Consider the following 20359-nt stretch of genomic DNA (forward strand, 5'->3'; position numbering starts at 1 on the left):
GTGCTTTCGAGGAGTGGTCAGGCTGTAGGGATCTGCGGCGGTGGAGAGCCGGACGTCTCTCGGGTAATCAAAGGAAGGTGTGTTGGGCAGGATGAGAAGTTTTGGATGGCGTTCCGCGCAGCAGAGGCAGAAAGGTGAAGTTTTGGCTCTCAGTGACGTCAAAAGTGTTGTAAATGCCACAATCGGTCCAGGTAGGGAAGGTAAGAGGCCAAGGTTTGTTTTGGATGCGCTCGTCACGACCATTCACCGCAATGTGATGTTCAAGTAGAGAGGTCGCCAGGAGGATGTAGATTGAAACTGGCATCGATGGTGAACATGGGGTGATGAGACCTCTTGCGTCTCAGGCAACATGCTGATACTAACACGCTCCTCGTGATGTTGCATGTGACAGAAACATGGATGGAGATTGGGAAGCTGATGTTCTATTGCCTTACATGTAGACTAATGGATTCCGGAGATGTACCTGCTGCGCATTGCTTGCTCGACAATAGTCTTCTTACAACGAGACCGCCAACTACCTGCACAGTTCTCTTAACGAAGTAGATATATTTGGTAAAGCAAGAGATGAAGTTGAAGCAGAAGAAACAGGAGAAGCAGCGAGTGAGATTGAGTTCGCCCAGCCCAGATAGCCGAGCCAATCACAGACGCGGCAATAAGAGCCGAAATCAACGACATCACCCCGAGACTCTTCCACACGCCACTTCAGTCCATCCATTGCTGCCTTTCCACCACTTCAGCAGGCGACGAAGCCACACGGCACCAAGCAACGACAACAGGCCCTTGGATTGATCACGATGCTGTCCGCCCCATCGACCAAGACGGCGCTCCGCTCGCCCGCCACCAAGAGCACCCTCCGCGCCCTCTCCACCACCCACGATGGCGCCCAGCAGAGGCGTTCGATGGCCACAGTGCAGGACGCCCCGGCTTCGCACTCGAAAGAACTGCAGGATCAGGACCGCATCTTCACCAACCTCTACGGCCACCACGGCGCCGACCTGAAGAGCGCGATGAAGTACGGAGATTGGTACAAGACCAAGGAGATGCTGCAAAAGTCCCACGACTGGCTCATCGGCGAGATTAAGGCGTCTGGTCTGCGAGGAAGAGGAGGTGCTGGGTTCCCTTCTGGCATGAAGTGGAGCTTCATGAACTTCAAGGGCTGGGAGAACGACACGAAGCCCAGATACCTGGTAGTGAACGCAGACGAGGGCGAGCCAGGAACATGCAAGGACCGCGAGATCATGAGGAAGGACCCACACAAGCTGGTGGAGGGGTGTCTGGTGGCAGGTCGCATGATGAACTGCACAGCAGCCTACATCTACATTCGTGGCGAGTTCTACCACGAGGCCACCGTGCTGCAGCGTGCCATTCAGGAAGCCTACCAAGCCGGCTTTCTCGGCAAAGACGCCTGCGGCTCTGGCTACGACTTCGATGTTTTCCTGCACCGTGGAATGGGCGCATACGTCTGTGGTGAGGAGACCTCACTGATCGAGTCACTAGAGGGCAAGCCCGGCAAGCCGCGTCTCAAGCCTCCATTCCCCGCCGCAGTCGGCCTCTTCGGCTGCCCCAGCACTGTCGCCAACGTCGAGACTGTCGCAGTCGCACCAACCATCATCCGCCGCGGACCTAACTGGTTCAACTCGTACGGCCGCGAGCGCAACTCAGGCACCAAACTCTTCTGCATTTCTGGCCACGTCAACAACCCCGTCACAGTGGAGGAGAGAATGTCCATTCCCCTTCGTGAGCTGATCGACAAGCACGCTGGTGGCGTCAAGGGCGGCTGGGACAACCTGAAGGCTGTGATTCCCGGCGGCTCCTCCACGCCCATCCTGCCCAAGAAGATCTGCGACGACCAGCTTATGGACTTCGACGCTCTCAAGGACAACCAGTCCGGTCTCGGCACGGCGGCGGTAGTCGTGATGGATCAATCCACCGACATTGTCCGCGCCATCTCCCGCCTCAGCAAGTTCTACCACCACGAGTCGTGCGGACAGTGCACACCCTGCCGGGAGGGCAGCAAGTGGACGGAGCAGATCATGCACCGTTTCGAGAAGGGCCATGCACGGGAGCGGGAGATTGACATGATGCAGGAGCTCACGAAGCAGGTGGAGGGACACACGATTTGTGCTCTGGGTGAAGCTTTCGCATGGCCGATTCAGGGTCTGATCAGGCATTTCAGGCCAGAGTTGGAGGAGCGGATACGGGGACATACGAGTCGTGCGGGCGGTGAGGCACTGGCAGGTGGTTGGGAGCATGGGGCCGAGAAGAGGGGGATGCTGATTTCGCCCGGGCAGTAGATGGGTTGGAGGAATTTGTCTTGCTTAGCGTGTACATACTTCCTGTGTTCTGTTTGCTGTTTGTGGCATGGGCACGGTAGTGGCGATAGGCGTATCAAACCGTATTTACTCATCCACCAAAGCACTCAATGAATCATCATCCGACATCAGCGGTTCTATGAGGCAGAAAACACGTGACGGTCTTTCGCCAACCCAAAGCGGCAATCTAGAAGCGCGAGGAAACATGACACAACGCCGCCTCAGACCACTTCTGGCGTTACACTCGACACTCTTCTCTGTTGCCTTTGCGCATCAGCGCATTACTTCTATCCTATTGTTGTTGCCACCTTTCCTTTCCTTGTTTTGTTGTACGAGATCATCTCACGAAGCGGCCGAGTCCGCGCACATCAATCGCCAAACATGGCCTTCCAGGCCGCAACTGCTGCCGCTGCGCCGGTGAGCATGCAGCAGATCACATCCGCGACTGCGGAACTATGGCCGAGCATGGCGGCGGTATTGCGAGCGCCGTGGCAAGGGAGGCCGTCTTCGGCGTCGAGATCCCAGCGTCAAGGACAGCAGAAGGTCTCTCCACGGAGGGATCAAGCAAGAGGAGATGCACAGCAAGAGGTGGCTAGGAAAGAGAGGAGTGAGATGCCGGAGTTCATGGCTCAGGTACCGGTGGCCAGCATGAGCAGGACGGCGGGTATGGGTGCGCTAGGAGCGAGCAGTATGACGACAAGAGACATCCTGTCCGGTCTACCGAAGGGCTCATTACGAAGAGCATCACCGCTCAACCGAACCTTCTCCTCGCTCTCACCTAACTCGCGCGCATTCTCTACGGCCACCACTCGCTTTGGACCCTTCAATCTCCGCCCAACAGCATCGAGAAGTACATCCCTGGTCGGCTTCAGCCAGCAACGCACCCTCTTTGGCTCATCGTGGGGCTCGACCAGCAATCGCAACGTCCTCGCACAAATGGAGCAGCAGGCGAACAACAATCCGGCATCTCCTACCGCTCAGAACGCCTTCTACCAAGCCCTGCTCCGCGCCAACATGCCCGAGATCCTCGTCGAACGCTACCAGACCAACCGCTATGCCAGTAACACTGCCTGCGAAAACGCTTATATGCGCGCCCTCCAAAGCATCGGAGCACAAGAGACGGGCGCTGTGGGAAGCATGGCAGGCAAAGCACAATCTATGCAAGGTCAAGGTCAAAACCACGGCATGAGTAACGAACAACTACAAGCTATCGGTCAAGCGGTTTCAGCTCGGAATCAGGGCGGGAATGTTAGCATCTCAAAGCAAGGTTCTGGCGCAAAGAACGAGCCGCTGTACGTGGTGGTCGACGAAAGCATGGGCAGCACGATCTTCAAATGGGTCAAGTTCTTGCTCATCTTTGGCTTGATCGGGTACTGCGCGCTTGTGGTCTTCACGCTGTTGATTGAGGCTACTGGTGTGCTTAAGAAGGTCGGAGGCGCGCAGAACGCTGAGGCCAAGCCTGAGTTGCAGAATACCCGCTTCACGGACGTCCATGGCTGCGACGAGGCGAAGGAGGAACTGCAAGAGCTGGTCGAATTCTTGAAGGCGCCGGACAAGTTCAGCTCCCTGGGCGGCAAGCTGCCGAAGGGTGTGCTGCTCGTGGGACCTCCCGGTACCGGAAAAACACTGCTTGCTCGCGCTGTTGCTGGTGAAGCTGGCGTGCCTTACTTCTACATGAGCGGATCTGAGTTCGACGAGGTTTACGTCGGTGTGGGCGCGAAGCGTGTGCGTGATTTGTTCAGCGCCGCGCGCGCTAAGAGTCCTGCCATCATCTTCATTGATGAGCTGGATGCCATAGGATCAAAGCGACATGAGCGAGATGCCGCGTATGCGAAGCAGACCCTCAATCAGCTTCTCACCGAACTTGACGGCTTCGATCAGAACTCAGGCGTTATTATCATTGGCGCGACCAACTTCCCGCAGAGCTTGGACAAGGCTCTGACAAGACCTGGCCGGTTCGACCGGAATGTGGTTGTACCCATGCCTGACGTTCGCGGCCGGATTGCGATTCTCAAGCACCATCTCCGAAACGTACGAACAGATTCGGCTGTTGATCCAGCCATCATCGCCCGAGGCTGCCCTGGCTTCAGCGGTGCTGAGCTTGAGAACGTTGTCAACCAGGCTGCCATCCGCGCCAGCAAGAACAAGGCCACCAAAGTTTCGATCGACGACTTGACCTGGGCCAAAGACAAGATCATGATGGGTGCCGAGCGCCGTTCAGCCGTGATTCAGCAGAAGGACAAAGTCATGACTGCATACCACGAAGGCGGACACGCACTGGTGGCCATGCTCACGGAAGCTTCTACACCTCTCTACAAAGCGACGATCATGCCTCGCGGACACGCGCTGGGCCTGACGCAAATGCTTCCGGAACTCGACAAGGTCTCGGAAACGAAGCGAGAAATGATGGCCCAAATCGACGTGTCCATGGGCGGCAAAGTCGCTGAAGAACTCGTCTACGGCCCCGACAACGTCACCACAGGCGCCAGCTCCGACATTCAAGCCGCCTCCCAGATCGCGCGCATGATGGTCACGCGGGCAGGGATGAGCGATCTCCTAGGTAACGTGGACCTGGACACTGATTACGCGCGCCTCTCACCCGAAACCAAACGGTCCATCGAAGCCGAAGTCCGCCGATTAGTTGAAGATGGAAGGGACCGTGCGACGAAACTCCTCACCACCAACCGCGAAGGACTGGACCGGCTAGCGAAGGCGTTGGTTGAGTACGAGACGTTGGGCAAGGAGGAGATGGAGAAGATTGTGCGGGGCGAGAAGCTGCCGGAGAAGGTTAAGGTGGATCCTGAGACGCCTGTGAAAGTGCCTGATGGGGAGACATTCATGCCTCCACCGCAGGGTGAGGGCATTGGTGGGTTGGGAGGTCTTGGGGGTGCGCCGGAACCGGCTGGTGGTGAGGGGGCGGGGGGTGGGAGTCCATGAGCGAGGAGATGGCATGCATGAGTGGTGTTTGAGGAGCTGAGAGACTCTCGCTCTGGTATTCTCGAGGTTGGGTATGGACGGGCTTTGCTACGTGAGCGGCCGGCAGATGTGTACCTTGTTAGCAGCAATGCCTCAAATAGCGTTTCGTTTTGTCGTCCGCATTCGCAGAATCGCGAACTCGATTCCTCTCGGCATCACTAACTCCCTTCTTTCGACTCTCAGACCAATCTGCCTTGCAACCATCCCACCCCTCCTTTCTTCCCTAGCCGACCTCGTGATCGAGCCTCAAGCGCAAGCGCCTTGATTTCGGCACCCAGCGTGGGCGGTGGCGTCTGGGTTGGTTTCTGTTCCTAACGACCCTGGTCCTTGTCATGTCTCGCACGCTAGAAGCCGCGAAGAATCACTCTGAAGCTTTGGCTTCTTCCTTCGGCGCGCCGTGCGGACGCAAGACAGAATTGGATTCTGGGAAACGAGATTGGGGCTGACGACGGGTTTGCGGCGTAGGAGTTGTGAGGGGCTGGAGGGCGAGGGCTGGGTGTTTGCACGGAGACGTGCGGCGACGGACCTCCTGGAGAACTGCTGTCTTGAGCGCAGCATCGAACCCACTGTGTCCAACTTTGCGTTGACTGATGAGAGGGCGAGGCTGTGATCCCCGAAGATTCAGACTTGTCGTTGATGGCAGTAAGATTGATCACGATGGCATTTTAGACAAAGGCAGGTCTCTCCGAGACAGGTATGTCACACAGGCAGTCACGATGTCCAACCTCGTCGCCATCACGAGTCTCATGAAGGTAGGATGACTCTCTGTTTGTTTCTTTCACCTCTCAGTCTCCTACTTATCCTGCGCACGATGGCCGGACCATTCATCGCTTTTCCTCCCGAGCTCGAGAAGCTACTGCAGACTCATATGGCGGGCCAAACAACTTCACCCTCAGAAAGACTTTAGCTGGAAACGATACAGATCTTCCGCATTCCTGGTGCTTTTCCGAAAGACTCTACACACACCTACGACATCCCCGGCATTACCTCTGGCAAAGAAGTGCTTGACTGGTACCTTTCGTACGATATCTGCACTTACCTACAACGCCGCATCTACACCGAAGATTGACTGATGAGCACAGCTTCTTCTCCGCCCTCTCAACCCTCGGAACCCTAGGCGCAGGCTTCACCCGCTCCGTCGTCATCAATAGCTCCCCAACACCCGACCGTGCCGGCTTCCCGCCAGCCACCGTCACGACCTGGGCAGCATCAGCTCCATCTGCTTCGTCCTCACCGTGCTCGTCTGCCAAGGGTGCACGCAGCTGTTTAAGTTCGAGCACAAAGCCATCATCAAAGGCATTGACCGCGACAGTCATGCGATCAAGCACGGTCTTGCCGCGCTGTCGTTGCTGCTGGAGGCGCAGGTGCTGGCGGCTTTTCTGTTCCTGGAGTTAGTGTTGACCGCGCATGCGCCGGTGGTGGGCTGGGTGGGAATTGGGATTACGGGGGTGTTGGCGCTGGTGGCGTTGTATCTGTGGGCGCTGCAGGCGACGAGGGTGTGGCCGGTGAGCAGGTGAGTTGGTTCTGCTACAAATGAAAAGGCCGTGGTAATGTGATTGAATCTAGGTCATGGTCTATTCGGATTCTTGGACGATGGCGTGAGGTCGGCGACGCTGGTTGATGGTGGCTCCGTTGCGACTGGTGAAGGTAGAAGGCACAGAGAACATTGCTCTCATTGCACGAAGTTTCGTGATCGGTCTGACCAAGAGATCGCCATACAAGGCTTCGTACTTGGGAAACAACCTGTGCAGATACATCACGGCTGCGATAGGCATGGCTGGTATGCGCATACACACGTCCGCTCCGACGGGTTCAACCATAAGTATAATTATAAGACATGAGGTTACCTGTATTGCATCGCGCACGTGATCGTGAAAGCAGCCAAGAAAGACTTTACCAGATCGAGCTCCGCCTCATCTACGCGAATGTTACAGAACTACATGTTCGCCACGCAGATTCCCGCCCCTGATGTTTTTAAAGCCTGGAGTCCTTTGCCAGTGCAGTCCGGACCTCCGTTTTGACAGAGATTCGGACTGCAATGAAAAGGTACCAAGCGGCCATGGCCAGCACAACTATCGGCGCAGCTAGCTCTCTCTGGCGGCACAGACTTCGCGCCAAAGGACATCGGTTCCAACGTCAATGGAAACAATCACATGGGCAGGTACTGCTGCGCCGTCAAGTGTCCTGGGTCTGGCATCCAAAGTATCAGTATGAAGGTGTGACTCGAGAGAATTTCTATGACTTGTAGGACGGCTTTGCTGATGCGCATCCTCGACGTTTCTTTGCTGACAGGACAAGACACCCAGCTACCTCACCGTGCATGGTCCTGAGAGGCGACAGCCAGCAGTGTTCGATTCATCAGCTAATACATTCGCCTTCGTGTCAACAGGCCCCTCAGTGCGGCAAGACTTCGACCCTACGGTCCCTTGCTCTCTCAAGATCCTGCAAGGTGGAAGCAAAGCCTGCCTGAGGCGTTGTACACGGATCCATTATCCTGTTTCAATGATTCAACTACCCCATTTTCTCTGGCGATTCAGTGTCTGGAGACATACATAACCGGACTACACTCGAAGTATGCAACGCTGGAAGACATTCGGCCGCAGTATGCGATCGAGATGCCGGGAACTCGTGCTTTGCGGTGGCTTCTGCGCTCTGGTCATCAAGAAAGCGTGGATCTTGTCCTGCAGCCAGGTCTGATTCGAGCTATCGTATTCTGTGTGACGGAAGGGCCGGCGGCAGAAGATCTGCTTTCGAAGTGGCTAACAATCTACACCCCTCCGAAATATCAAGGCGATGTAGACGAGCATACGCCACATATGTACAGGGGCAATGCGTTTCGTCGCCTACTGGGGTAATGTCTTGCCCAGGAATTAGTAGGATATGAACGCTAATCCCTATCATAGTGTGTCAGCCATAGAGCAGCCTTCAAAGCGCTCATCCCCGAGAAGACCGATGCTAACATTCAACAGAGGCTCAAGCATTTTGGTTGCCATACTCACGCCCTTTGAAGGTGAGAGCTTGTAACAACAATCAGCGATTGATTAACACCTCAGCAACGCATGGGCTAACGAAATTCCCTCCAGACCTCGCTGGATACCTTCCAGTCGAGCTGCAGCATCGACTGGAGTACAGAGATGCAGCCCAACAAAAGCACTTTGCGTGTTTGGGTACCATTGAGACCTGCAGGCATCTTGCTGAAAAAAGCACTTCTCTCGGAACGGGCCTCTCGCACAAGCGCACACGATTTCGACCGATATCTGCAACACCTGAAACTTTGGTTGCAGCTGCCGGAAGAGCTCGAGTTCGTCAGAGCGAGCCTCATGCCACATCATCCTACGAGTCCAAGCGGCCTCCCGACAGTCCACTTCTTCCAGAGATACTCCGGTGAGTCTTCGGGCTTCATAAGGGAGCTATTTCAAACCAAGGACGGCCCAGAAATGAGCATTTTGTGGTACTTCATCCTCAGGGCTGCACAGAGGCTGGTCAAGGAAGGCCACCAAGAAAAGGCACGGTGGCTACTGGACTTGATACGAGAACGCAGACCGGATCTCATTGGAGAGTCGGCGACCTTTAAGCCTGGAAGCGTTGGATATCGTGGTTCCGGATTCGATTTGAGCTCTCTAGTCAGGCCAGTCGTACATACAGGACTCACCGCAGAGATCTATCGGGCGCAATCATCCCGTGACAAAGGAGACTGGTCTTCCAAGCCGATTATCAGAAGGATCAGATCTTCGAGGCAACCTTAAAAGCAGCGAGCTTTCACACGAGGTGGGCGAGAAAGCTAGACACAGCTCGCTCGAAGCGCAGTGCTTTCGAAGAGCAGCCAGACTGTGCATCTTGCCTGCTCAAATCTTTGAGAACCCAGGTGGAGCTGGAAGGGGTGCCGAATGGCGTGAGTGGCCAGGAGACCAAGGGAGGCTTTGACGACGACCTTCCTGAACCGCCGTCACTCCTCAAGAGTGCTGCTCTTACTGTGACCCCGGCGTGTACAGCACCCGTAGTCTTGCCAGCATGTCCTCCAGCCGCGTGAGCGCCTGGTTCTCGTTGGCGGTGCAATGAAGTAAGCACGGCAGGTGTTGAGATACAAAGATGAAAAGGCGCAGGTGGCGTACATGCAGCGGACGGTCTTTTGGAGCGAAACGGTTAGAAGGTTGCATGGACATCGGCGAGAGTCATGGCACACTGTTCCGTCCGTTGAAGGATGAGGTAGCGACGGTGACCGGAAAAAGAACAGACGAGGCTTGCTTCTCGAGTCGAGAGGGTCACCTGGGTACGCCTTCAGCACAGACACATGAACGCTCTCATGAAACAGTATGTCTGCTGCTTGCGAACAGACTTCATGTTCGTTTGGTTGAGATGACGGAGCCAGCTGTCTGTGCTCGTCCGTCGTGCAGTGAGCCTTGCAGCCTCGTAAGGCGATGCTTGGCAACAGAGTGCATGTACAGTAGTAGATAGCCTCGAGATGATCAAGAACAGGATTTTGATTGAGGGTTGGTAAGCAAAAGCATGGTGGGCGAGGAGATTACTATTATGCACGCAGTTGCGGCAGGACAGCGAGTGTCTTGGAGGATTCGCCTGGCGAGGTCCATGCTGCAAGGCAACGAGGTGGATCGCTTAAAGAAGTGTTCTTTTTGGATCGCCGCCGTTCGCGGACGGTTGAAACTCTCGCGACAGGGGACGTCCCTCCATATCTTCTCAAGCTTCGTGGCAGTGTCCCTGGCAATTGCTGCTCGTCCTGCCGTACCTATTGAAATGTTGAAAGTGAGGTGCAATCGTATACCTTTCCAAGACCAATCTCGTCTCGTCTCAGCAGCGCGAAAACAAGTCCAATGACCAGACGAAGAGCTGAAGTCTGCTCCAAGAAGACGCACGACCACCGCCATCCCCGTGCGCAACCACACCTTCTCCCGCCCGCCTTCTACCCGAGATGAGATGCTTCTCCCGCCCTTCCAGCATCACTCCACCAAGACAACCACCTGACCTCGTCCCACCCCGTGCGCCCGGCTCTGCGACTGTCCGCGACAGTGCGCTTCTTCAGCCTCGTGTCCGATGGCGTCAGTGTTGATTATGATGTCGGCGAGGGATCGTTCTAGCGGCCTTCTACAGCACACGCACGAGCTTTTGAATCAAGACCGCCGCGGCCATCGGAAACGTGAGGCTTGATGAAGTACTGCCCCATCCCACCACCGCCTCGAAAACATGACACGACACCACCTCACTTCCTCGCGCTCGATGTTCGAAGGCGTCGTCCGCTCGTGCATCGCCTGTCGCACCTCACGGTCAATCCGGCAAGCGCCCTAGGTCTATATTACAAGGATCTCCGCTACCACCTCATCTCCCACGCCGCATGCGCGCTACCACACAGACCACATCCCTAGCACCGACCTCTTCTACAGACGTGCTCGTGCTGCGTGCAAAAGCCAGCAGCCCTGTCAGATCTTCTGCTTCCGCGCTAGAAGCTGTGGAAGGTAGATCCGGCTTCGAAGCGAATGCTCGTGCCTCTTGTTGCACGCTCGCACGTTCGCTGATGATGTATGTTCGTAGCGGCCGTTGGTTTCTGCCTTGCCGGATGCTGGGGTGATCCATACGCGGAGGCTTGTGCTGGATGAGTGGTAATTTGCAGGTACAGACTGCCGGTGCATCGTTGTCATCGCTTGGAAGGACGTGAGGTTGGTATATACTCTGGGTTGATGCGCGCTGGGGAGGATCTGCTGTAGATCTCTGCTTCTTCTTGCCAGATACACTACTCATACTGTGCAATCAAGACATCTTCTAACAAAGCAGTAAAGTCTGTCTACACTGTCAACTCTCCAACGCTTGACAAAACACCGATCAACACGACTGGACGACTCCAGAGACCAAAGGAGAAGACCATCACGGAGCAACAGGACACCAGAGATTTACGACAAACCCTCTAGGCCGACAAACACAACACTAGGTAGTCCAGCACATTCTCACCCTTCGAACGGAGTAAAGCAAATCAACCAAGACCTCAAGTGAAGGGAGGTTGACGTTGCCTTCGAACGGCCACCCCTAGATCGTCGAAGGCGGTTCGACTGGCCGCATACAGCTTTGTGATCCAAGGCCAACTTCCTGAGGATACGACCCTCCCATACAGACGTCGAACACCAGCAAGTCGCTCGGCATCTCGTCGGGAAACAGAAGGCATTTTCTGTTTCGTCTTGAGGATCCGCCCAAGGCCGACAAACCTTCTCGACCATTACCGGACCTCTGGTTGGACAACGTCCTCAGGCGGAATCAATCGGGTCTTCGGCTGCCCATACCCATTGAGCATCACCTGGAGAAACAAACGGCATTCCAGCAATCCTCTCACGCCATTTCGACCCCGTCCACAGGCAGCAAAGTTGGAAGAGGGAGCTTCAGCTGAGCAGGAGAAAAAGATCGGCCTGAATTAGAAACACGCTAGCGGCGGCAAGAGCCTAGCGGGAGTGTGGACTCCTTTCCATCAGCGCCTCAAAGACTCCGAGCACAGTCCACCCATCTTTGCAACACCCGACTGCGCAGAAGGTCAACAACTTTTTTGTTTCTCGACCCTGCAAACACCCGGTTCTTGCTTTGTTATTCGTGCGGGAGGCTTTGAGAGCGCGTGAGACACCACTGGTGAGTTGCTCCTTCCTTTCGCGACCCGACGGACGCGCGTTTCGAGGCAGAATTCCCATCTCTCCTTCCCCTTGATGATGGGCGATACGCGAAGAAACGCCATCCGCGGGCTCGCAGCAACACCCCCCTCCAACGCGCCCTCCTCCGCCACGTCGACGGCAAGACTCGAAGCTGACATTCTCCGCGCGTTGTAGGTCTTGTCCTTCCACCTGCAGCATTTGGAGCTGTGACCTCCTTCAAGACGCACGACCTCCCGTCATCGCCCTCGAACAGACCACCCGAGACCACGGCCCACCACCACCACCACCACCACCACAGGGCTACACCTGACAGCCCATTGCAGAGCGAGGAGTGAGTAAAGAGCCGTACATCTATCCACCACCTACCGGGCGCATCGCGTTGTTTTGGTGTCGTGAGGAAAACCCTGCATTTTCCCAGTCAGCGCTCCATAGCATACTCCACGTGAAGTTTGGATGTCTCTGCCATCGATCGAGCACATACTGCTCCCCCACCAGCGCAAGAGAAGGGACAGCATTGTCGGCGAGATGGACCTCAATAATCTGCTCAATACTAACAGGTCAGCTTCCGCCACAGGCTACCGCAGCATGCAATACGAAATACCAATGCCCGTCGGCATGAATCACGACTTGAACGCCGCACCCCATTACGCACAGCAAAACCTCTACGTTCCGAACGGCAACAGCAGAATAAAGTCTGAAAACGGCTCCGAGCGAGGAGTCTCCCCGCACACATCCGACCACTCATCGAGATATTCATCGCAAACTCCTCAAAATAACATGGCGTACCAGCAGATGGCCAGTCAGCTTGCTAACGGCATGCGATATCCGTCACCTCAGCTGGGCCAGCCGACCAGCATGGCGCCGATGATCCAACACTCGTACCACCCTAACGCCACTTCAGATCAGTCATATCAACAGCAGGCTTCTTTAGGCGCAGTGCAACCAGTCCAGCAAGATCAGGGTCAGGGTGACAGCAACAGGCAAAGTACAGGAAGCACGGGACTACCGAAAGCTTTTGCTTGCTCGACGTGTCAGAAGGGCTTCGCAAGGAGATCAGATCTGGCCCGGCATGGTGAATTTCACATGGCTCAAATCACCTGACAGCGCATGCTGACCCTTGGCAGAACGCATTCACAGCGGACACCGACCTCACGTGTGCGATTATCCGGGCTGCGGCAAGCAATTCATTCAGCGATCCGCACTGACAGTTCACTCGCGAGTACATACCGGTGAGAAGCCGCACATGTGCGAGCGTTGTGGCAAGGTATGTCACTGTCAGGTCTCGGTCAGCAAGTTCATACTAACACACTGCAGCCATTCAGCGACTCCAGCTCGCTCGCTCGGCATCGAAGGATCCACTCCGGCAAGAGACCGTACAAGTGTCCCTACGCTGACTGCCAGAAGACATTCACGCGTCGCACTACCTTGACGAGGCATCAAAATCATCACAGTGGCACCATCGAGGAGTCAGAAGCCGCCACTGCTGCCGCGCTCGCCACCCGGGGTGGTCTTCCGACCGCTCGGTCTCGCGGCTCCGATGACGAAGACGACTTCTCCACAAACGGCAAGTCACCGATGCCTCAGCCGGACAGACCTTCCTCCGTTGGACCTGCCATGAACGGTGTCGCAAGCCTGCAGAGGCAGTCATCCGACTACTACATGAACGCCATGAGTGGTGGCATGGCGGCAGTCCCACCTCACATGCGCCCTGAGCTGCAGCCGTCTCCCCGCCCTCAGTCACCCGCTCAGTATCAGCTGCCCGTTAACGGCCAGCAGCAACGACCATCCCTCACCTCCAATCCTTCATCCAGCTACAACCCACCCCAGATCCTCGAGCCACCAGCCAACAACGGTCAGCAGCAGACTGGCAGCGGCAACAACAGCCCCCACATGGGTAACACCCTTGGCTGGCAATCACCGCACAACGCTATGGCGGGCAATCAGCAGCACGACTACTCGTACCCTGATCCGCATGCTGGCTACCCTGTCAGCGCAGCACAGATGTACTACCAGCAGCAGCAAGGCATGCAGCGCCCACACAGCACCGGCCCGATGGATTACGCCAACCAGATGCGCACCCAGGAGGTCTGGCAGCAGCATCATCAGTAGTAGAGCGTGTGCGGCCTCAGGCGCGTATACTTCACATGCTGGCAGCATCACCCTTTCTTGGTCTCGGCGTTGAACGGACTTTGCTGGCTCATCAGATACCCCGGTCTCGATTTTTCCTCTTCGTCAGGGCTCTCTTGGCGTCATTGCATCTCTTGCGCGATACCCTCGCATTACAACGTAATGTGAAACTGTGTGCTACTACTACAACAACCTTTCCTTTGTCATGGAACGACTACTCGACTACAACTAATCAATCATACAACAACAACCACATCTCACAGCGCGGAGCAGAAAAGCGGGAACGGCAACGCAGAGGGAGAGGGGCTGGGTACAATGCGCGCATTGACGACGGTACGAGCCTACTATTGCAAGATTGGAACTTGGATTTTTGGCGGCGTTTCTTTTTGCTTTTGCTATGTGTACTATATGGGTCCTGCACTCCGGGACAGCATGAGGTGGTGGCGTCTAGATGGGGTTAATTGAGTCCGGCTACGGATTGGGGGTGGCTTGAGCGTGCTGCTTGAGCGAGGGAAGGCGCCGTAATGGCAGTGTGTGATTAGCGAGCAGATGGCTTAATGGAATGTGCTTTGGTATTGTCAGCTGCTTCTCAAGGCGACGTTTCTCCCTCTCACCCAGATGACCTCAAGCCGTACGGCGTTTCGCTGCAGTTATTCCATGGAGACCACTTCTCAGCGATAACCTGCTTCTCTCCAATCCCGATAATGCGAAGAAGGATACATCATCATTGTGTACCGTGTTTGCCCATTCAATAATAATTGTATACGTCGACAATAGCAAAAATGACATGTTCTCAATGGCGTTTCATGTGAAAATCACGCGCACGGACACTCCAGCGGCAGGTGCGCTCATTAGCAGCCAGCTTCTCCATCTGGTATTGTGACGACAATTGAGTTCTTGTGCTATTGTGCGCGTTGGAATATCTTCTGCGCGCAATCGCGGGATCTTCCTCTTCTTTTCATTCTACACACACACAACAGCCTTTCTTCCAACATACCCTTTCTTCTGCAACTTGCTTGTTCGATCAACTCGTACTGTTTGCATACCACCACGACTTCAGTACGGCTATACCATACCCTACCATACCATACCATTGCACCAACAACAACATACTTTAGCCTTACCCTTACGCCGAACATCAACTACCATACTCTCTGACGACCATGCCTTCCACCAATAAGAACAACACCCGCGTCTCCAAGAAGCAGTCTTCCTCCGCCAGTGCCGGCACGGGCAGGATGACTCGCCAGAAGTCTAAGCTTGCGGCTGCTGCTGCGAATGAGGTTGGGTTGCTGGGTGCGGGTGATACGAAGGTTGCTTCGGGCAAGAGGGGCAAGAAGAAGCAAATCAAGGACAGCAAGAAGAAGACGACGGGCACAGGCACTACTCCGGTCAAGGATGGCAGCAAGACGGCGGGCACCAGCTCTGCGCAAGCCGCGGGCACACCTCGTCAAGACCGCAAGCGCAAGCGTCAAGACGAAGAAGAATCGCAGGAGAGTCAAGAATACTTCGATGCGCAGTCTCAGCCCACCTACGAAGGCAAAGGCAAAGGGCGTGCCGTCGACGTCGACGACAAACCACCCAAAGAGCGCCACATCTTCCGCATGATGGACCTCCCGCTCGAGCTGAGAGAAGAGATCTACCGCGCCTGTCTCACCCGGCCGTACAAGATTTTGCTCTCGAAGCCCGAGCCCACGCCGAATGCAGACAAGGTCAAGGCTGAGAAGAAGGCGAATAAGCGGCGGCGTCTTAATCGTGGTGGTAGCGGTAATGATGATGGCGGTCCGGTCTACGTCAGGTATGTTCAATATCAATGTCTCTGCGCTAGCCGACTTTTTGCTAACGATCCTTTCCCTTCTAGCACGGCACCGCACCTCGTCAGCGTCGTCACGCGCCCAACTCGCAGCAACACTCGTCCTACCGTTTTAGCAACCTCCAGGCGCGGCGTCCGCATGTCCTTCGGCCTCTCTTCTGACGAAAGTGACATCTACCAAGACGGCGCCGCCACCACACTAGCCGTCCGCAACTACGCCGCCCCCGACGACCCGCTCGTCATTAACCTCCTCCGCGTGAGCAGAGACATCTACGAAGAAGCGCGCGACGTCATGTACAAAGAGAACGTCTTCGACCTCGCCCTTCCCACCGGCGTGCACACGCTCGCAGGCCTCCACCAGCGCTCGCGCCGCCTCATCAAGCACGTCGAGCTCGAGATCCCGACCTACACCGAGATCCTCGAGCGCTTCTCCGAGATCGTGCGCCTGTCGCTCCGCTACTGCTCGGGACTCAAGACGCTCACCATCCACACGCCCTTCAAGCTCCCCGGCACCGACGGCAACGGCGGCCACGTGACCAACAGCATCGCGAACAACAGCACCGTGTACGCCAACGGCTTCGACATCCTGCGCTGGCTGCCGCAGCAGTGCGCGGTGGTGCTCGCGGGGCAGCGCAACGGCGAGATCGAGACGGTGGTGGCGAAGCATTTGAGCCTGGCGGGCACGCAGGACAAGGTGAGCTATCATTACTATCAGACGTACCCGGGTTCCATGAGGATGCTGGGCGGTGACTGATTGACACCACGAAAACGAAGAGTGCATGCTGATTGTGGGTTCTTCTGAAGCTGGCGTATGCGCGACGGCAGTTGATTTCGAGCGAGAGTGGTGCGAGTGCAGTCCAGGAATGGGCCAGGAATGGGGCATGATGGTACGAAATGGGTCTGCACGGCGTTCGCAATTGTATTAGGTTTCGATGGGCTGTCTGGAATGGGATATCGGGTTTTTTGACGACGGGCTTGGGTTGAAGAAAAGAGATGTTTGAATTGGATGTTAGGCTTTGCGGTATGCCTCTTGGGTTAAAGTCGTCGAGTGACGGTAACGGAATGGCATGGTATGCTTGTTTGAAGAGAGATGTTTGGATATTGATGTTGGATGGCAATGGACGATCAGAACGGCTGGGTATGCTGTATGGTTTTGGTAGAACGATACTATACCAGAATTACTTCGAACACCATGTCCAACTGTCTTTGCCTCGTTCTTGACCTTGCTTCGCACTTTGTGCCGCTTCGAGCGCTACATGTGTTGTCGAGTCTCTTTGAAACTGAGGATCACATCTCCCCAACGAAGACATGGCAAGGCCTCTTCCATACCGACAGCTCAATACCTCGTCTTGATCGAACCTAACGTCAAGATGCGATAATACCCAGGTTGCATACAGCTTGCCCGCTCATCATCAATGGTTCGAACGGGAGAGCTGTCGGCCGGAGCTGCAAAGACATTTGAGACCAATGTAGAAATTGCTGGTCGTGCTTGTATGCAATTCAGCCGCACGCAGTGAACCCACCAAGCGCACGACTAGCTCGAGAAGGCTATCTGCAAGACACAACGATACGCTGCGATGCGACCATTGGGGGCGAGAAGTTGCTGGAGGTGGAAAGTATCCCTCAGTACGTCAATGTACCTGGCAACTATCTATCAATGCGCTCGAAAATTAAGTACACCATTCCATCGCCGCTGTCCTCACATTTGCTCCTTAACCCGGGCTTCAGTGAACGCGCAAGATGGCCACACAGTCGATGCTTCTCGATCTCGTCGCCATCGGTATTCTCCTCTACGGCCTGACACTACTTCTTCAGAAGCGCAAGAGCTCCATACCACTTCCACCAGGACCTAAGCCGCTCCCACTTGTTGGCAATATCCGCGACCTCCCTCCCAGCGGTGTCAGAGAATGGGAGCACTGGACGAAGCACAAGGACCTGTACGGTACGTCCACTCCACCTTCATGCCCAGGAGTGAGCGGCATTGTTGAACAGCAGAACAAGGTCCCATTAGCTCCATCTCCGTCCTCGGCACCACAATCATCATCCTCAACTCCGCCGATGCCGCCTTCGAGGTCCATCTTCCCCATCCCCACCCACCATTCTTCAAATCGCCCTAACAGCATCCCTTCACCCAGCTCCTAGAAAAGCGCAGCCACCACCACTCCCGCCCCCGCATGGTCTTCGGCGGTGAAATGTGCGGCTGGGACCACCTGCTCGTCAGCCAAACGGACCCCAACGAAGTGCGCGAGCTGCGGAAGCGGATCCATCAGGTGATTGGGACGCGCTCGGCGTTGGGGAAGTTTGAGGAATTGATGGAGGTGGAGGTGGAGAGGTTTTTGTTGCGGACGATGAGGAGGCCGGAGGAGGTGGTGGGGAATGTTAAGACGTGAGTTCTTTTCGTGGTCTCTTCTCTTTTGCCGTGGACTGTGCTGATAGGGAGGGTAGGGAGACCGGGGCGATTATTTTGAAAGTGGCGTATGGGTATACGATAGAGCCGGAGAAGAGGGATCCTTTGATCGATATTGCTGATCGGGCACTGGCGCAGTTCTCGGCGGCGACTGTGCCGGGGGCTTGGATGGTGGATGTGATACCAGCTTGTGAGTCGTGCCGGAAATCGAGGGCTCGGAGTTGACACTGATAACCATAGTGCGCTATTTGCCTGATTGGGGTCAGTCCGCCAAATTCATGGAGTTTGAAGCACGCGCTAATCAGCAGAACCCATGCAGTGCCTGGAACAGCCTTCAAGCAGACGGCCAGAGAATGGAAGGCCACCTTTATGGACCTGGCGGAGAGGCCTCTGAGCTTAGTGAAGCGGCAGATGGCCGAGAACAGCCACGGAGGCTCATACGTTTCCAACTTGTATGGTAAAGCCGGCGACACTGTGACGGCCGAGGAAGAGGAGAGGATCAAGTGGAGTGCTGCGGCGCTGTACACTGGTGGTGCAGATACGGTGAGTCTCTGTGAACGGATTGCCTCGATTTAGGCTGATGTCTGCAGTCTGTGAGCACCATGTCGCTCTTCTTCCTGGCCATGGTCGTGAATCCAGAAGTCCAAGTGAAGGCCAGAGAGGAGATCGATCGAGTTGTTGGAAGCCACAAGCTGCCCACTTTCGCAGACCGACCGAGATTGCCCTACATTGACGCCGTAGTAAAGGAATGTCTTCGATGGCATCCGATCGCGCCAATGGGAGTGCCGCATGTGACGACACAGGATGATGTTTACCAAGACTACTTGATACCGAAGGGAGGGTTGCTGATCCCGAATATCTGGTACGGACGCCAATTTTCGAAGTATGCACTACTGGCTGGCTGAGAAGCTGACGTGCTGTAGGCTGTTTACCCACGATGCGCAGGTCTACGAAGACCCAATGACTTTCAATCCGGAGCGCTTCCTGTCATCCCCACCGCCGCCAGACCCTCAAGGTAACCACTCGTAGAGCTCTGCTGATAATCCTTGCTGATTGCGAGTAGACTTCGTATTTGGCTTCGGCCGCCGCATCTGTCCCGGCAAGCTTCTCGCTGAGACGTCTGTCTGGTTGACCGTAGCAAAATCGTTAGCTGTGTTTGAAATCAGCAAAGGAGTGGAGAATGGAGTCGAGGTTGAGCCGGACATACGCTTCACACCTGGCATTATCAGTCATCCCATGCCTTTCAAGGCTAGTATTAAGCCGCGCAGCAAGCAGCACGAGGACCTGATTCTGAAGGTGGAGGCCGAACATCCATGGGAAGAAAGTGATGCCGAGAAGTTGCAGAGCTTGTGATCTCATGAATCCTCGTAGATTATTTCGTCAGATACTCCTTCGTACAAAATTGTCTCGTAGACATCTCGTGGAGCAACGGTGGGTTGAGCGAGAGAAATGGGCTGGGAAATAGCAGCGCGCTCAGTAGTCTTTGACGCAGGTACTTTAGTTCTGCCCGTACTGACCGGAGGCGGTCGTTTCCTGTTGGCGCTTCGCTTCATCAAGCCCAACGATATGCGGATCCGCCTCACGGTCCTGGCCGACGTGCTGAAGCCCTCCTTCTCCAGCATCTCGACGATGCCGGCGTCCGTGAAGTTGTGCTGGAAGTAATGGATTAATCGGTCGCGGTATGCTTCATAGCCCCCAGGTTGGTCTGTCAGTCTGTACTGCACGTAACAGTCCACGTCACGCAGGAATTGGTTCAGCGTGCTGTGGCTGCACTTGAGACCGTCTGCTTTAAGAGGCTCAAGCACCCCGTCTCTAGTCACACCCTCTTCCCGCCATTCGATGATTTTGTCCTTGCGGGACATCAGGTCGATCTTGTGTACAGGCATCGTTACTCTCTCTCATGAGTAGTGTTCTGTAGGAGAAGGCGAAGCGTCGCCGGCAACATTCATGAAGTGCGCTCTGGAGAGCTCGGACCACGTGGCCGACGCGGTTGACGCGAAGCTTGAACTTTTGACCTTCTAACTTTCGTCTTCTCACCTTCACGACAAGGTATCACAATCATCTGCACTTGGTCGTACAACAC

The 20359-nt window shown here is 55.5% G+C and overlaps 7 protein-coding genes across 7 annotated transcripts; 6 read left to right on the forward strand and 1 right to left on the reverse strand.

Annotated features, from left to right (window-relative positions):
• Positions 1-794: 794 nt before the first annotated feature.
• On the forward strand, positions 795-2294 carry NDH51 (NADH dehydrogenase [ubiquinone] flavoprotein 1, mitochondrial; the record flags this gene model as incomplete). Its single annotated transcript, XM_064798352.1, has 1 exon — positions 795-2294. The coding sequence occupies one exon, from the start codon at positions 795-797 to the stop codon at positions 2292-2294; it is 1500 nt and encodes a 499-aa protein (XP_064662679.1).
• A 399-nt stretch (positions 2295-2693) lies between these two features.
• YME1_1 (i-AAA protease yme1) lies at positions 2694-5249 on the forward strand (the record flags this gene model as incomplete). The annotated part of the gene is made up of 1 exon (XM_064798353.1): positions 2694-5249. The coding sequence occupies one exon, from the start codon at positions 2694-2696 to the stop codon at positions 5247-5249; it is 2556 nt and encodes an 851-aa protein (XP_064662680.1).
• Positions 5250-6004: 755 nt separating this feature from the next.
• Positions 6005-6357, forward strand: LTR77_001092 (uncharacterized protein; the record flags this gene model as incomplete). Its single annotated transcript, XM_064798354.1, has 2 exons — positions 6005-6040; positions 6211-6357. 2 exons carry the CDS (start codon positions 6005-6007, stop codon positions 6355-6357), a joined length of 183 nt encoding a protein of 60 aa, XP_064662681.1.
• A 6097-nt stretch (positions 6358-12454) lies between these two features.
• LTR77_001093 (uncharacterized protein) lies at positions 12455-14038 on the forward strand (the record flags this gene model as incomplete). Its single annotated transcript, XM_064798355.1, has 3 exons — positions 12455-13001; positions 13054-13193; positions 13244-14038. The coding sequence occupies 3 exons, from the start codon at positions 12455-12457 to the stop codon at positions 14036-14038; spliced, it is 1482 nt and encodes a 493-aa protein (XP_064662682.1).
• A 1181-nt stretch (positions 14039-15219) lies between these two features.
• On the forward strand, positions 15220-16623 carry LTR77_001094 (uncharacterized protein; the record flags this gene model as incomplete). The annotated part of the gene is made up of 2 exons (XM_064798356.1): positions 15220-15854; positions 15918-16623. The coding sequence occupies 2 exons, from the start codon at positions 15220-15222 to the stop codon at positions 16621-16623; spliced, it is 1341 nt and encodes a 446-aa protein (XP_064662683.1).
• Positions 16624-17609: 986 nt separating this feature from the next.
• Positions 17610-19629, forward strand: LTR77_001095 (uncharacterized protein; the record flags this gene model as incomplete). Its single annotated transcript, XM_064798357.1, has 9 exons — positions 17610-17811; positions 17865-17941; positions 17990-18255; positions 18315-18466; positions 18517-18537; positions 18596-18819; positions 18867-19159; positions 19200-19291; positions 19340-19629. The coding sequence occupies 9 exons, from the start codon at positions 17610-17612 to the stop codon at positions 19627-19629; spliced, it is 1617 nt and encodes a 538-aa protein (XP_064662684.1).
• Positions 19630-19631: 2 nt separating this feature from the next.
• LTR77_001096 (uncharacterized protein) lies at positions 19632-20162 on the reverse strand (the record flags this gene model as incomplete). Its single annotated transcript, XM_064798358.1, has 2 exons — positions 19632-19757; positions 19794-20162. 2 exons carry the CDS (start codon positions 20160-20162, stop codon positions 19632-19634), a joined length of 495 nt encoding a protein of 164 aa, XP_064662685.1.
• Between the last annotated feature and the right edge of the window lie 197 nt (positions 20163-20359).

The sequence above is a fragment of the Saxophila tyrrhenica genome (genome assembly GCF_035928015.1).
Source record: "Saxophila tyrrhenica strain CCFEE 5935 chromosome Unknown scaffold_2, whole genome shotgun sequence".
Classification (NCBI taxonomy): Eukaryota; Fungi; Ascomycota; class Dothideomycetes; order Mycosphaerellales; family Extremaceae; genus Saxophila; species Saxophila tyrrhenica.